General features: G+C 37.5%; 1 protein-coding gene across 1 annotated transcript; it reads left to right on the top strand.

The window, feature by feature from the left end:
* On the top strand, positions 1-14,499 carry tcof1 (treacle ribosome biogenesis factor 1). The gene is made up of 8 exons (XM_053491143.1): positions 1-208; positions 3,794-3,849; positions 3,969-4,009; positions 6,845-6,900; positions 6,986-7,169; positions 8,309-9,790; positions 9,899-9,978; positions 10,702-14,499. The coding sequence occupies exons 1-8, from the start codon at positions 92-94 to the stop codon at positions 10,738-10,740; spliced, it is 2,055 nt and encodes a 684-aa protein (XP_053347118.1). The 5' UTR covers positions 1-91; the 3' UTR covers positions 10,741-14,499.
* The last annotated feature ends 3,750 nt before the right edge of the window (positions 14,500-18,249 follow it).

Raw genomic sequence — 18,249 nt, 5'->3', positions numbered from 1 at the left:
CAAGCATGGTGGTGATAGGAAGAAGCTAACAGAAAAATACAAATGCGACAAAGTTGATAAAATTTGTGTTTTTGTTGCTTTTTTTGCAAACATGACTTCAAAGGACTCTGGCATTTCTGAGCATGCGCTGACTGATCTGATTTATCGGCATTTAAAGGAGAAAGGATACAAGAAAGCCGCCAGCGCGCTCAAAAAGCATGCTCCTCAGGTCTCTGCCGTTTACTTTCAGTCTCTCTGTACTTCATTGTAATAGCGCTGGAGCTCCACAGACTGCAGGGACACTGTGTGCAGATGTTCCAGGGGTTCATGGTTTTGAAACTTTACTAGTGCAGAGTAGCATTAAACTTAGCAAGCAAGCGTGAATGCCTATGCGCGCGCATGTATGTATGTATGTATATGTATGTATATGTATGTATGTATGTATGTATGTATTTGTGTGTGTATGAGAGAGAGAGATGAAGACAGAAAACAGTCCATTTGATGTAGCTCACAGCTCCTGCACATTTAAGTTCTTTAACACCCCCAATTAAACTAATGAATCCCCTGTCTTGATGTTGAAGGGGGTGTGGTCAAGCTGGGTCAGGGGTGTGTGAACCTGTAGTGTAACCCATGTTTTAGAAAACGGGGTATTTGCATTTATGGATTTTGGCAAATGCCCTTAATTTTTTATTATATATAAATATTTTTGAATCTGAGCTCAGCATTGGCATCTTGTCCTTTTTGGTGTTAGACCCAGGGACTTTCCGATCAGTATTCCTATCCCTAACCACTGAGCTACCCCCCACCCCCCTGCCCTCCAAGTACATGTAGCTAATTTGTTCTGGGCACAGTGGTTATCGCTGTGACCTTAAACCCCCAAGGTCGAGGGTTTGATTCCCGCCTCTGTTCTGTGTGCGTCTTCTCCTTATTCTTTGTGGGTTTCCTCCTACATGCAAATTAGGTTAATCGGTATTTCCAGCTTGCCGGTGTGCGTGTGTGTGTATGTGTGGCCCGTGATAAGTTTGGCATCCTGTCCAGGGTGTACCCCACCTTGTGCCCTAAGTCTCTTTGAGGCCCCTGTATACAGAATAAATAGTATAGAAGATCAATAAATAATTAATTTATTGTCACAGATGAATGTTAATGCTTCTGTTCTTTTATATTACTGTAATTTCATATATGATCATATGATATTGAAGAGCATTCGGTAGGTAGATTTAAATATGTCCCTTATCCTTTTTTTTGGTGGTGGTGTAAATGTATATTTTCTAAAAGTTTTTTACTTTATGGCAGACTGTGGTTTATTTACCCTTCAGCTAACTATTATGTTTATTATTATGTAATTATTATTATGTTTCTTATTATTTTTATGTTCCTGAGAAATATATTTATAAATTGACCTTAGGATCCTAATGTCAAACATTCATTAGCTATATTGTTAAAACCACCTGCATTATATTGTTTAAGTTCCCCTTGTGCCACCCAAAAAGCTCTGACCCTTCGAGGTACTCTACTAGTCCTCTTAAGGTGCACTGTGATATAGTGACCCAAGCCATCAGAGACGTCCTATAAGTTACGAGTTGGGCCCTTCATGAGTTGGGCTTTTTTTTGTCCAGAACATGCCACAAAAGCTTGACTGGATTGAAAATCTGTAGGCCAGGTGAACACACAGAACATTTTGTCATGTTGCTCAGACTATTTGTGAACCATTTTTTCAGTGTGGCAGGGCACATTATCCTGCTGAAAGAGATCACTGACATTAGTGAATACAGTTGCCCTCATGCCGGGGTTCTTGGTCTGCAGCAGTGTTTAGGTAGGTTTGTTTCATGTTTAGGTAGGCTATATGTATTAAAGTAACATCCACCTAAATGGACACACAGTTTGCAGCAGAACATGTTCCAGAGTATCACATCTCCACCGGGCTTGCTTTTTTTCACTGGGTCTATCGCTCTCCCTGGTAAGCGACTCACATAATGTAGATGCCCATTGGAGTTTTTTTTAGCGGTGGACACTGGCCAAAATGGACATTCTGACTGGTCTGCGGCTGCACAGCCCCATACTCAGCCATACTTTTCCAGCAATTTATGCTACTGTACCTCTTCTGTGGAACTGGATGAAATGGTTGGTTTTGCTTTCCACACGCATTGGTGCGGCTTCACTACCCATGGGCCTGTTGGTACTTCACTGGTTTTCTTTCTGTGGACCACTTTTAGTAGGTACCACCCACTGCAGACAGAGAACACCAAAATATATGCCATTTTGGAGTTGCTCTGACCCAATCGTTTGCTTATCACAATTTAGCCCTCATCAGTGTCGGCCGGATCCTTACACTTGCCTATTTTTCCTGCTTTCAACACATCAGCAACGAGAAATGACTGTTTACTTGCTGCCTAATGTAATCCCCACCTTGACGGATGCTATTGTGATGAGATAATCAGCATTGTTCACGTCTCGCTGTGGTGGTTTTAAAGTTTTGGCTGATCGATGTAGGTAATTTTTCATTAGTAGTCTTTATATTTTAAGAAAAGGTTTTTGTTTCAAACATCAGAAACCACAATTTGTACGGGTTTAAATATATTAATTCATTTATTGCATTTAAACATGAAAATATATACCTTATTTTAAGCAAATGAGACTTCATATAGCTAAATAGGTGTACATTTACATACTTAAAAGCAAACTTAAAATCTAGCCCTTCGATATTAGACTTCTATATCAGTGACTAACTGCAGAGCCACTACTGCCCACTACTGCCCAGCTGCCTCAAAACTTTATTTTAGTCTCTAGAGGGAAAAAAACAGAACAGTTTGTTAGTTTATTTAAGCTTAACCAAACCAAATCCACAGATGTTATTTTATGGCTCTGCAACCAAGTGGCTGAGGCATTCTGTTTTTGTGTTGTCTGTTCATCTGTTTGTTTGTCTGTCTGAGATATTTTTGGTGCCATAATCTCAGGAAGGTGCAATTCCTGTCTGTAGGATTTATATAAACTTACGTTAGATTTTGGAACTGATCTAAATTAATGAGGTCACAGCAGGGTCAAATGCCTAAATGTCTAAAATATTTTTTTAATATAAATTTCTATTATTTTAATTCTTTGTGGCATACGAATTAAAGAAATAGCCCAAACCCCAGCCACTGGATCAGTTCCGTTCCCAAGCTCGGATAAAATGGGAGGGTTGTGTCAGGAAGTGCATAAAACCTGTGCCAAGTTGTGGTGACCCCTCAACGGGAGCAGCCGAAAGACTAACAACAACAACAGCAACAACATTTATTAAAGGGACTTCTTTTTAGACATGATTCAGACATTTGACATTGCAGGTAATTTTATAAAGGTAAAAAAGGAAAAAGAATCACTTTTCGGCTATACAGCTTTATTCTGTATACAAAGTGGCGGGTGGTCTAGAGCCTGTCCCATGAGACTTGGGGGATAAGGCGGGGTACACCCTGGATGGGGTGCCAATCCATTGCACTGCACATACACACACTACGTTCAATTTGGGAACAGTAATTAGTCTAATTTGCATGTCTTTGGACTGTGGGAGGAACCCGGAGTACCCGGAGCAAACCCACCAAGCACAGGGAGTATATGCAGACCTCCTTGCACACAGACCTGAGGCGCGAATCGAACCTGGACCCTGAAGGTGTAAGGCGACAGTGCTAAACATTAACCCACCATATTGCTTCATGATGTTTCTTGTTATTGGAAAATATTTTTGCACAATCAGATTAATTTATCATTATTTTTATTTCAATCAAACATATAGAATGACTTTTAATGAATGACCAACTTTAATTTTCTTCTAACTATGCAGGTAGAATCTACGAATGTGAAAGTGTCACTTGATGATATATTCAAAAGATGGATGAGGTAAGAGAATGATTAAATACAGTGGTGTTAAGTTCTAGAGTTTGCACAGTGCATATGGACTGGAATTAGAACTAAATCTTTCTAAATCATGTTATAAAATTAACATTTTATCTTTGCAGTGAGAAATGGGAACAGAAGTGCAGTGAAGGAACATGTTCAGGTACATTATATGAAACATTTACATTCAAATAAATGTTAGACATTAATATTGATTATCAATCGTACACCAGTAAACTAGTGACAGGATCATGGGCACTCAAGGCACATGCTTTTCAGAAGCAAAGGCTAGTTTGTTTCGTCTGATTTCACAGAAAAGCCATGAGCGAGATAAAAGGAATAGTATTAACACTAACGTTCTGGTGCCAGACACCACAACAGACTCCCAGAGGCTTACGGGAGCCCAAGCTTTACAGACGGCAAAAGGTGAAGCTACACAGTCCTTGGCATAATTTTTGCATTATAATGGTTGACTGATCAGTGTACAGTCAAGTGCATTTGCAAAACCCTTCAAGCACCGTGATGAAACATGATGTCTCCGGAATCCCAGGAATGCAAGACCAAAACTTAGAGTAAACTAAAGTTCATTTAGAGTTACCAGCCTCAAGAATCACCAATTTTTAACACCTCAGATTAGAGCTGTTATAAAGGCTTTACAGAGCACAAGTAAAGCCAGCTGTTCTGAGATTATTGCATATTTTGGATGCCCTCAGCATTGTTGTACAAGGTAGAAAGAAATAAAAATCAGGAATGACCATGGTATTATAAGGGACGTCCAAACTTTTGACTAGTCATGTGTATTTCGTGCCACATGGATGTTTGGCAGGGGCAATAAGCAATACAGCATATTGTTTCATTTGATTCAAGATGAAACAGTATACTCAACTTAGTGCAAAATAAAGTAGGCTAGTGAGATTCTAAAAAGGTAGCTCCCTCTTTGTCTAAAAAATTTCATAAGCATGCTAATGTTACTAAGCTTGTATTACCCCACTAAATATTTATGTTAAATAAAATATAATATTGAAGAGCTTCTAATCTGACCACAATGCAGACTTACTATTGACCATATCAAATTTGTGAAACAGCTGTCAGAAATCAAGGCAGGTTGCCTTGTTGGAATTTTTGGAGGGCATCAGTAAAGCATTTAAAGCAAATCCCCTCCACCTGGGTTGAGGTCCAACGTCTCTCAGACAGGTAACGACCTTAAGAGCAGGAACTGGCTTCAACAACCGAGCAATTCCACAACTACTGAACCTGTCCATTCCTTAGAACCGTATGTTGTGATGATCATAGTTCTTGACAGATGCAGGCCCGAAGATCAGCATCTAAGGCTCCTTCTTATTTGTGGATAGAAAATACCGCACATTAGACAGAGAAATTAAACTGACACGATATTCTCATTTTACAAGATTTCTGCCTGGCTGTACTTGTATTCAGGTGATGGATCTGTCTGGTGTCACTTTAGATTGACATTTGGCTCTAGTGTAACACCGCCACATGCCCTGTACTCTCCTACTGTAGCTTATCTGACTGCTGTAAAACTTTGAACAATAGTTTTTATTCTCATACTTCCTTTAGTTATCTTAAGTTTTCTTGTGATGAAATTTGGCTTTTTTATTTTCCTACAAAATGCATGTAATGAGAATTTAATTGTACTCAAAATGCAGAGAGACCATGAGGGTGACCAAAGTGGTAAGAACTAGAGAATGTTGTACACAGCCTGATTTAGAGACTTTCATGTGAATCTCTGAAACACATCAAAATCTCACTCGGATAAATCAGGAATTTTGCATTTATCTTTTCCTTTGAGGTTATCAGACCAAGCACTGGGAGTCACATGTAAATTCTGTTACTTGTATGTAGCAAATAACAGCTACTGTAGTGCGCCTATTTTATAAAGTTAAATTCTGATTTAATATGAGATTAACTTTCTTTTTCACAGAAGCCTAAGTTGCCCTACTGTATATATAGCTCTATAAATAATTTCCCTCACAACTATTTGAGTGTTAGATTTATTAAGGTTCGTATTAGTCTAAAAATGGTTAAAAATAATTTAATTACTATTAAATAAAAATGTTAGTGGTAATACATATGACAATGGCTTGTACTAATTCTGCAGTTGTTTAACATTTGTGTATTTTTGGGATAAGATAGTGGAAACCAGACGTATAGATACTATCTACAAGTTATTTGATGTCCTTTATCTTTGACTTTTGTGGTATTTACTGCGGAGTGAGAATGGAAGGTGATTCAAAGAAATATAGAAATGTCGCTGGAGAACTTGACTTGTTTGTGTGGGCGTCTCTGTTTTATTTTTGTCACATTTTGTATGACTCTCATATGCGTCCCCAATCAAAAGTAAACCGTGCTAATAGCCACACCCCCAAATTCCAGTATCAAAAATCATCTAACTGGATGCTGATGGGAAAAGCACCCTTCTGGTGCCAAAAGTTGAAATATGTTGTGTAGACAAAAAAAAGCTGCTTGCACTTACTATTCTGCCATTTGTGCTGACTGATTCAATGTGTTATCAGGCCAAAAGCAAATTAGCTGTAGAGAAGTTTATTACAGGTATTAGAGAAGTTTAGGTGAATGTAGAGTATTATAGAATCGTATGTAGAGTTCCTTCATGTTTGCGAGTAGGATTAAAGATACTTGTGTAAATGGAAAAATCTGAAGGCTTACATAACGAAAACTGAAATTATTGTCTTACTCTGCTTAGCGTGACTTTTGGTTTCTTTCTATTTGAGTGTAACCAAGTGTGTGTTTTGCATCTCTGTTTTTGTTCCCCAAAAGTAGGAAAATACCACCGTGTAGGATTTGCCGTCATTGTTTTTCTGATATCATGCTGATCTAAAACCTACAAAAAAAAAAGCAATAATCATAATTTTAAAAATCTCTTTTCCAGTGACCTGATTTTTATTATTGTTAGTACTTCAGACATAACAAGAACCTTATCCGTCTTTTTTGTTTTTCTTTCATTCAATGTCTAAACCAGAGTCAGCCACAAGTGCAGCATGCAACACCAGTTCTGGGAAGAAGGTGAAATCCCAGGTACAATGTAAATAGCATGTCCAGTTTATTTATTTATTTTACTCACATCTTTTTTTAGACATTATTTTTATCTTTATCTTTTTAGACATCATCTGCAGCCAGAAATCAGAAAAAGAAAAGAACTGAAATGAAGACGTGTAAAACTTCCAGTGGTGCGGAAATTCAGAAAACAGAGCAGAGCTCTACAAGTCGAACAACAGGGGAAGACTCAGACTCGGACTCCAGTCTTGATTTTGAGAAATGGAAGAGACTGGCTTTACAGTTATCAGGTTAGAGAGGAAAAACAAATCAGGTTATGAACATAGTATTTTGACTTTGTAATTCTCTTGAGCAGTAGTGCATACTGATTCAGGTACATCTTTTGCAATCTGTTGCCATGCAGTGTGTAAGCTCCCCTCTCCTCTGTACTATAATGCTCAGCGAACATCTCAGCTGACATCACAACCAGTGGTGCACCATTCTCAAAACAGAAATGAGACTAGCATGGAAGTGACATTATGATGTGTTTGTAGTAGTGATACAAGTGTATCAGGTACCTGTATATGTAGTGTAGCTACAGTTTCACTCATACCAAAACCATGTGTGTGTGTGTGTGTGTGTGTGTGTGTGTGTGTGTGTGTGCTGTAAATCGTAATATATATATATATATATATATATATATATATATATATTAAGTAGATGGTGGTCTGTTCTATAAATGAATCAAATAGGGGGTGAGGTTGACAAACTACAGCAGTTAGTAATTATGTTTTCTGTGCACCTGTATGGTGGGTTTTTTTTATGCCAAAAAACTGGGTACTGAATGTAAGCTATCAAAATTCATTAATTAAAAAGCCCAAAATCCTGAAAACGTTTCAGCTATTGGAATCTCTGATCCTTAATGATTAACAGATAATTTGTTTCCAACTTGTGGAAGAGACACACGTGTGTGGAACACAAGTCGTTCACAAACTTCACTTTACACATTATAGGAACTCAGCCCTGAGTTGCCACAGCTCTGTATAGTCCTGACCTTTGGGTCATTAAAAGGGGTTCATGGAAAACCAGTATTTCAGGCGTAAAGCAGACAGTTAGATCATGGCTTCGGCGTACCAAGAAAAAATTCTACCTCGATTGTCTCCAAGCACTAGTGAAACTCTGGAATAAGTGCAGTAGTGTAGCAGGGTATTGTATAGAGAAATAAATGTAGTTTTTTGAACTGGTCTTAGATCTAAAGTCCAGGTTTGATTTTAATTCCTCTCGTATATTTCATTCTTAAATGATGACGTACATGTCTGTGATGAGAGGAATTTCTGTAAAGTTTATTTGACATGTCCAAGGTTAGGGCAGCTGATAACTTTGATCAGTACAGTCATCAGATGTATATAATATAATATACAATACTATATTCTTACTTTTTTGTTGCCAGATGCTGATATTGCAAAAATGGATGTTTTGACATCTACTGCAAGTTCCACAAAGAAGCGAAAGCCAGCACAACGTAAAAGAAAACAAGACCAAACAATAAAAAGCAACAAAGCTTCAGCCAAGAAATCTAAAGTTAAAACCACCACCAGCAGCAGCACAAAAACTGACAAAGTTGGAAGTCCCTTAAAACCAGCAGCTTTAAGCATTTGTGAATCAGACAAAGTTCAGTCTTCATCTAATACAGCCGTCTTTACAGAACCTAAAGTAAAGAGTCCTGAAGGTAAAATGACTACCAGTCTTTCAGATCAAGCGATGACCCCTAAGACAGGTGTAAGTAATGGATTTTCAGAGAGTGAAAAAATTACTGTTAAACGCAAAAAAAAACATAGCATCTCAGAATCTGAGAAAACGGATGATAACTCAGACCCCAATGCAATAGATACACCATGTAAGAAAACAAAATCAAAGAAACATGCCAAACCTGGAAGTTTAGAAACTCCTTCTAGGGTTACCGATCCTGAAGCCACTGTTCAAAAATCTCACTGTGATCTAGATTCAACTGAACTTTCCGAATCTCACAGGTCAAAACAAACAGGCAATACTAAAACTAAAAAGGATAAATCTAAAAAAGATAAAATTGTGGCACCTGTTCATGTGGACATTCCTATACAAACAGACACAGAGGATGCCACTGGCTCCCTAACATCAGACGAGTCAAAAATACATCAGATTTCAGATGTTAACTCGGCTCAGACTTCCCCCAAGAAAGCTAAGAAATCTAAGAAATCTAAAAAATCTAAAGAACTTAAAGAAGCTGAAGATGTGGCCATGCCTTCTGCAGAATGTCAGCTCGAGAAGAACCACTCCAAGCCTCAACAGGCAGAGTCCCTATCAACAAGTGTTGTGGAGTCGGATTCAGTTGAGAAACGATCTAAGAAAGCTAAGAAAAGTTTATTTAAGTCAAATGGAACCGAAAAGCCGTCTGAGAAAATAGAAATTCAAGCTTCGACTGCCGTTTTAGAACCATTCAATTCAGAAACTCCATCTAAAAAGACTAAAACCAAGAAAGCTTTAGAAGCCAAACAGGATGATTCTCCATCTAAAAAGGCAGTTGTGGAGGAAGGGGGAAAAGGTGAGGCCACACAAAGCAGTTCTTTAATATTAGATCCTACTGGCAGCCTTGTCAAAAAGAAGAAAAGAAAGAGGGCTGAAAGCTCTGGGGAAAACGTGCCTTCTTCAGTAACTGAACATGTCTCTAAATCATCAACTGAATTAAAAAATTCAGAAGCAGACAGTGGTCTCATACTTGAAAATCAAGGCCAAGAAAGTTCTTCAGTGGCGGAGGAAGGAAATCCAGAGCCAAAGAAGAAAAAGAAAAAGAAAAAAGATAAGGAGATGAACAAAAATGATGATAATGTTGAAGAGGTTGCACCAGCACCAACACCACCAGAGGAATCACTGCCAAGCAGTCAGAAGAAAAAAAGTATGACTTACATTATTTTATTTAAAACACTGATGCTAATCTTTTGGTACATAAACAATTGCTCTTTATTGAATACCTCTCTATGTCTGTTTGAATTGTGACGTTCAGAGAAGAAAAAAGAAAAACATAGAGATGAGGAGATGCTGTGCGTGTCCACTCCTGCTTCTGAAGAAGTCTCACCAAAAAAGGTAAATCATGCATGAGCGAACAAATGTTGAGTCTTTGGAATTAGTGGAAATTCTTATGTCTGCTTCATTTCCAATACTTTCCAAGAAAACAGCCTGTTTCTGTAGCCCTTCTACCAGACAATGCAGTGTGTGTGTTCGTGTGTGTACATATTTCCCATTACTAAACTCTCCCAGATTAAGGTTCAGTTTAATGGTAAAAAAAAAGTGGTAGTTTAAAAGTCGCTATACCTTATGAAGGGTGCATATTTGGAATTTTTTTTTAAGTTAGACAATATTTACTGGGATCACAAAAAAGGAATAAAAAAAATGAGTTAATGAATTAGAAAAACATTGTTAATGAGTTAATTAATTAGAAAAAGTGAATTGTAATTGTCAAAATCAAATTGTGATCGCTTCCAAATGAAAATCTTCATTAACCCCATAGAGCTTTTAATTTGTGAATAATGGCTATTAGAACATGTTACCTGGCTTTAAAAACTATTGTCTTAAAGTCCACTTTAGGAAAAAATATATTTAAAAAGTGAAAGAAACTTTAATAGGGCAAAAAACGTTTTGGTAGAAAAGAATCATCATCATCTTTGGAAATAATGCTATAATGGATACAGTATAGGCTATAATAAGTGTCATCTCTTCATGCACTTTTGTATACTGTCGATCTCTATTCTGGCTCCATTAATGAAAAGCTCCAGTAATAATCATCAATGTATTGTCTTTATTGTTCAGAAAAAGAAATCGTCAGAAAAAGGAGAAGAAACATGCTGATCTGTCAAAACAGGGACTAATTTAAAATGAAGACCTGATTCAGCCTCGGAAAAAGATGGACAAAATTAGAAATAATGTTATCAAAAAATATTGTAAATTCCATCCTGTATTTGTTTATGGTGAAGGTTTGTGATTTCTGCAGAGGCCAAGTTTGTGAAGTATTTTATTGTTTCATGTCAACTTCATTTTAAATACCAGTTTTTATATAAAGGTGCCTTTTTAATATGTAAGATGAAAGTTTTGCCATGCGTTGACACTGTTTTTTTTTTTTTTATTAGAAAAATGATCATGGAAACGTTTAAGCAATTCTTTAATGATAAATAATCAGACTATATTAAATATAAATGACCTGTTCCGATGCATGTTACTGTACATGTGTTCTATATTTTTATAAAGTTCATACTTTATTCATACTTTACAAAAATTTGTGTTCTTGTATGATTTCATTCATGCTGATTTCAGAGTGTTAATCCCAAACCATTACAGTTCACGGCATTCTTGAAGTTGACTGACTAGGATGAGCTTTCAATTAGTCACAAAAAATGTTCTCCAAATCAGTGTAGTTGTGACATGCAACCTTTTTACAAGCAAAATACTTGAATAGCTCAACTTAATTACAAGCGTCAATGTACAGTGTGACGATTTATTTCTTTACATGTGATGAATAATAAAAGAGCTGCATACGTAGATCAGGATTTCAGTTATATTACAGTAGATGTAAGCCTGTAACTGCAGTGTAATTTTGTAATGAACGTATAGGTAGTAAAAATTGCAGAGACACAAACTTTTAGTTAGCGCTTGTCCACACTATCATTTAAGTAATAGGGAAGTTGAAAGAAACTAAATCATTTATTCAGTCCATATGTAAAAAAAAGACCAAGGAATTATTGTCACTAACTAAAGAAAAAATCTCCACTCCTAAAAAAAAAAAGGCAAATTATTGGTCAAAGATTTGAAATTACCGGAACTGTATAGTGATTTGTTGATTTGTGAAGGATAGTGCTGAACCATCAACTTTCTGGAAGAAATGTGGTTGGAGTAAACCATGACTGGAGATCACTTAAACACTTGAGGTTGCATCAACAGTAAAAACCATAGCTGTGTTTAATTGTGAAAGTAAGAGCATTTCCATACACACACAATGTGATGAGAACTCTCAGGATTGGAACTAAACAGTTTTGGTGCCCTAAGAAAACAACTTGTAGTGAGAAAACATGTCTTATGTTTGATACAAAAATAAAGATTGGATTTTGGAGCAATGGAAAAAGGTCATGTGATTTTAAGTTCAGATTGATCCTTTTTTAGAGCTATAGGTGTCACGTGTCACGAAAGAAAGCAGCGCATGAAGTGATGTGTGCATAGTGACCACTGTACAAGCCGGTGGAGGCAGTGTTAAGAGCTAGGGTTGCTTCAGTTGGTCAGGTCTAGACTCAGCAACGTTGTGTGGCAGCTAACGACGTAAATGTACTGAATGACCAGATCATATAAATAAAGTTTTCCTACTCTTATGGCACAGACATAAATCAGGATGCAGACTATGAAAAAGTTGTGCTGCGAGCGTGAGGAATTATTTTCACACTAGAACTTTCGAAAAAAGTACTGTTATGGGACAATAGGTAAAGACTGAATGGTGTGATGTGGCCCTACAGAAAGTAGAGTTACCCTTACTACCTAAACATGGCATTGTTTTCCCACAGGGTTTTATGAAGTCATTAACATTAGATACCTTTATATATTTATTTATATTTTTATGTTTATTAAACAATACAGCTTACTTAAAAAAAATTGGTCACAGTCAATTCCCAACAGTCTCTCTGTTAGGGCTCTCTCCCATCAAAGTCACAAGTATCAACCAGGTCGGGTAAAAACTGCTGCTCATGCAGTGATGGGGACAGCGTAATGCGCTCAGAGGAAAGCGCTATCCGCCCCTTCCACTTGCATGAGCTTACAGAGACATGATGGGCTAGCTAGAAACTGTTGAGCTTGTCTGTGCAGATGATTTCCTGTTACAGACAATTCTCACAAAAAAGTTTGGAATCCTACCAAAAATATTTAACATTTATCTCTATCTGATTATAGAATGAGCAGTTCTTATAGAAAACTAATCTATTAGTATGTGTGCATTAGTATATATCTGTGAGGTAAATTACACAGCACCATTGTCAGTATGTAGGGCTACTATAGAAAACGAATTAGTGCGTTTTGACCAATCACACTAAAGAATTTGGCAGCACTGTGGTATAACTTACTTTAATGTATAGCTATATACTATTTTATGTCATCATCCAGTCATTCTGACACAGTCGATTATACACAGTATTAGTATTTAATTTGCTGTTTCTCAAGTTTACTGTTCGCTAGTGCTTGTTAAAGCATGACACTTTACTAGAAAGAATTACCCATTTACCACATACAGTCAATTTTCTTAGAATCCTAAAATAATTCACATATGTAGTTAGACCCATATCAGGCAAAAATTTACAAATTAGTTATTATTAAGAGTGAGTAGGGGAATCAAGGCTCGATCAACACACAAGCAATAAATGGAAATAAAATTTTATTTTCCGCTTAGCGATTTCTGATGGCAGAGTAGATGATTCATCATTTCTTTAAATGTTCCCATACGGAAATGGAATGTATTATACACCAACCTAGCCGACCTAAATCCTCTTATGACTAAATCGTCAGGACAAATGTGAGTGAAAATAAAACCATTTAGGGGAAGAAGGGTAATCAACTAACTATGGTTGCATGCCACACAACCACAGAGTTGTTTACATCAACAGTGTGTAGATTATTAACACATACCCAGTCCCTCACTGATAGAATTATTTATGAGCGTTGGATGCATGTACAGTAAAATAGGACAGTGAGACCAGAGCATCATCTCGGTTGATAAGTTCAGACGTAAATGTTTGTGTATGGAAACAAAACACGTCACATTCGTATTGAGGTTTTTCCAGGCACTGATATTAGTGCGTATGCACATGTGTGGGCTTTCTGCCATTGAGGTGAAAAGTGCTTCCGTTGTATGTTTCTTTCTATAAACTGAGCACCCCTATTCGCTCATTACAAACAAATTCTTGTTTGTTAAAAAACCCACCCAGACAATATACATGAATATTCTTTTAGAACCTCCAAATATGTCCACAGGGATGCCTATTTGGTATACAACACATGAAGTATGAGGGGACTCCCCTGCTGAGCACTGAAAAGCGCTTAGGGTAGTGAATAGTTGGTCTTCTAGCAGTGGTTGATAATTGTTTCCATAGCTAAGGGAAGTTTTGCATCTATCAAATTCACCACATGCTTTCCATTTTAAAGGATTGTATTTACCACTGCAGGATAAAATCTCCATGGCAGATTATGAAAAGAAAATCACTTTCCAAATGGAATGATGGTACACAATACATTCTAATAATAATTAATAAAAATAAAATTCATAACATTAAAAAAAATCGGTTTTGATAGTTCACATAATCTAAGACTAATCATACGAAATTTTAAAGAATATTTAATTTGTTTTTGTCCTCAGATTGAAAAACTAATGTATTATATATGTATTCATTGCATGTATGTTGGCCAGATTGCTGTTGGAAAAATAAAGATAAAATCACCTGGCCTTTTTGATTCCTCTTTAATAAATTCTGTGTAAAAACCCCCACCGTTGGCCTTTCCTTACCTACAGTGAAGGCCTCACTTTTCTGCATTTACTCAGACCACCAACCCTTTCACTTTTATTCATATGTCATTTCCTCTCATACTTATGGAGGCATAGTTCTTACTTATCCAAGGGGGTGCTGCATGTGCATAAACCTCAAGCACCAAATCGAAACTTGGCTGATTGTATAGTGCTTTTTTCATTTAAGAATTGCTCTGCCTTTTGTGAAATTGAGTGGAAGTTTCCACTGGTGAATCTTATAGTCTTTTTTTTTTTTTTTACTGTGTTCGGGCCTCTAAATGTAGAACAGTGACCAACAGAAGCAGGGAATTTCCAGCCCCTCTAATCATAATGCATACAATAAATAATGTCACATTCTTTGAAAACAGGCTGGTCTCTTTCATGTGGGTTAAGAAATTTTAGCTAGCCAAAGTCAGCTTTGCTTCTGTTGGCCTCCATTAAGATTAATAAATATTTTACCTGCACAAAACAAAGGTTTGCCACAAAAAAGTCACTTTTTATGTCAGGTTTTGACACTAACAAGACCCAAGAAGGTAAAAAGATAAAGTTCATACAGATGAGGGTATTATAAAAAACAAACCAGATTAGAGCTGCTGTTACAGAAAACTGTATTCATAAATTCCAAAATATATCCAAATCATATTGGAGGGTCGATTGGCTGCTCCTGGGTGTGAAAAGTATAGATAACTACACATCTTTACTGTAAGTAAAATATGGATCAAATCAGGGAGACCCAATAATTTGGACAGCAACTTTCTCAATTTTCTTTCAGCGGTTGAAGAGCGCCATACTGCCCTTTCATTACCATCACCTTTTTCAGGGAAATGTTTGGTATGGAAATAAAGGAGTTTTAGTCCATAGAATCATATAGTAAATTATTTATTTAATCCATAATAAATTAATATTTACATGTATGGCACTTCACAGATGCCATTATACCAAGCAACTTACAGAAGTGTCTTGGAATAACTAACAAATGTGTATTTTTAGCTAGCTCAGGGGTTTTGAGTACTAAGAAAACAAATCACCAGATTTTTAAATGAATAACAATGTGTTTGTTTAAGGGTGTTGCTGAAGTGATAGATAATATCTACTCTTAATCTAAACACAATCAGAGTTAGTTCGCTGTAACACCCAGTTTTGCTGACAGTTGCTAGTCTTCCTTGCGAGATGATAGGTCCAGGCAAGCAGAGCTACTATAGCGTCTTAAAGAAAGCATGGTGAAGAGCGGGCTGCAATAAAAGATCTAAAACAGGTGAGCGTTGGTCCGTTGGAAAGCATCAGTGTTTGAATTCTGATGCAAGTCACTACAGGATGTCAGTGAATGCAATGTGGCAACGGGGTGGTATGGGTGAGAACTGGATGAAAAGTTGTGCAGCTACAGTACATACTGGATCAGTTCCAATAATTGGATGGTGTTCTTTTGACATTGATATGAAGTTGAATGAATAAAAACACCACTGAATGGTATAATAGCTAGGTAAGAAAAAAAAAAGAATCTAATGCCATTTGAGATTTTTAACCAGTTTTAAACAGGCGGTCCAAATGAAAATGTGAGGAAAGAGTTATGTTTGTTTTCCTGTTGGATATTCCAACATTCTAAAATTTCGGATTTGTGTGTGAGTGTGTGTGTGAGAGAGAGAGAGAAAGAGAGATAGAAATTAACTAATGTCCAATAACTGCCTTACACACAGGACTCTGGCGATTGACTCAAGACTAAGGAGACTTAGGGTACAAGGTGGGTTTCCTCCTGGTACTCAGGTTTCCTCTCACAGTCCAAAGACATGCAGAATAGGCTAATTGGCATTCCCAGATTGCCCATAGTGTGTGACTGTGTGTGTATGTGTGTGCCTTGCGATTGATTGATACTTTGTCCAGGGTCTGCCCCGCCTCATGCCCTAAGTCTTCTGGGACAGGATTCAGGCCCCCTGTGACTGATTAAAGAATAAAGCAGTATAGACGATGAGTAAGTGAGTGAATGAAAAGCTTCCTATACCCCTTATTGTGCAACACTTTCTTTACCCTGAATCCAGACATCCAAACAGCTCGTGTCTGCTGAAAACTTTTTGTTGAACTTGAAAATACAAATGTATTTCCTATCATCTGCCTGTCACTGGGTCTTTCTATGACTTCTGATGTTCGGGACATATGTGGCACAGGGACCTTCCTAAAAATTAAAACCATAATTCAGTATAAGGTTTTACAAGGAATTTGAGTCCGGCTGTTTGTGGCTCTCTCAAAGTAAAGGCCAACATAAAACAAGACACTATACAAGATACCAGGCACTGTATGTGCACATCATCCAATAACTATACAACTTATATATCAACTTCTTTGCTTCATTGTTATGCTGACGAAACACAGTTATATATCCCAGCAAAACCAGATGAGCAAAACCAGCTTACTAACGTTGAGCAATGGGCGCAGGACATACAGTAAGGGATTGGATGTTAATCAACTTTATTTCGCTTTATCCTTTATCCAGAAGTTCTAGTCATAGGACCACATAAAGCTAGGAGTAAGATTTTAGATCACACTGTAACTTTAGATGGCGTTTCTGTTTCATCAAGTGCAACAGTAAAAGACCTTGATGTGATTATAGATCCCAGCCTTTCATTTGAAGCCCATGTAGATAATATTACCAGGATAGCATTCTTTTACCTCAGAAATATTGCCAAGATAAGAAATATATTGTTGCTAAACAATGCAGAAAAACTAGTTCATGCTTTTATCACCTCTAGGTTGGATTATTGTAACGCCCTACTGTCTGGTTGTATAACTAGGTGCATATACAAGCTTCAGTTAGTCCAGAATGCAGCAGCGAGTGTTCTCACTAGAACCAGAAGATATGAGCACATCACACCTATATTGTCTTCACTCCATTGGCTCCCTGTGAAATTTCGAATTGATTTTAAAATACTACTCTTGACATATAAAGCATAAAATGGTCTCGCGCCGCAGTATCTGAGTGAAATGCTAGTGTCTTATGATCCGCCACGCCTACTTCGATCAAAGGATGCAGGCTGCTTGTCAGTACCCCGTATTATTAGCTTTTTCTTACAAAGCCCCAAAGTTATGGAATAGCCTTCCAAATAATGTTCGGGACGCAGACACAGTCTCATTGTTTAAGTCCAGGCTTAAAGCCTATTTATTTAATCAAGCATTTTTATTAACAGATTTTTCTTGGGTAAAGGAGCAGATCTTTGGGACTCATGGACATAGAGTATTATAGTGAACTGGTATGTTTAGATGCTGTCCTCCCCACTCTCATTGATCACTCAGGTTTGTTTGGAGTCCTCATTTCTGTGTTTCCTTCTGGCTCTCCCTTTTAGTTATGATGTTATAACTAAATTAGTCCTGCCGGAGTCTCTGCTTGCACTCTACACTAAATATACATTCACATTATGCATTATGTGACTGTGACCAGTCCTAACTGTTCTCTCCTCTTCTGCTCTCCCCTCTCCTGTTCTCTTTCTCTTCCCTCTCTCCCCTTCTCTCTCCTTCCCTCTCTCTGTCGAGCTACACATATCGTTCCTGAGCTGCCAGTGATCCAGACTCCCTCTGCCCTCCGGACCTGTCTGACCCATCGTGGTGCCCCGCTTCTAGTTGGAGTTCTCGTTGCATGGATGCCCCGTGTGCCTCTTTGGGATGAGTCTGGTGTCTGGGGACGGTTTCACTCTACCATGAAGAGGGTTCTGGTCTCGACTGGTGTTGACAGCTGTTTCTCTAAGGACTTGACTTGGCTGTAGTTGCTCGATAGTTCAGGACTGGAATTTCCTACAAGTCTACCTGAGTCTCCAATAACTACCTGGACTCCATATTACCAT

This window comes from Clarias gariepinus, chromosome 2 (genome assembly GCF_024256425.1).
Source record: "Clarias gariepinus isolate MV-2021 ecotype Netherlands chromosome 2, CGAR_prim_01v2, whole genome shotgun sequence".
Taxonomy (NCBI): Eukaryota; Metazoa; Chordata; class Actinopteri; order Siluriformes; family Clariidae; genus Clarias; species Clarias gariepinus.
The sequence above is the reverse complement of the archived record's forward strand: the minus strand, read 5'-3'. Positions and strand labels throughout refer to the sequence as shown.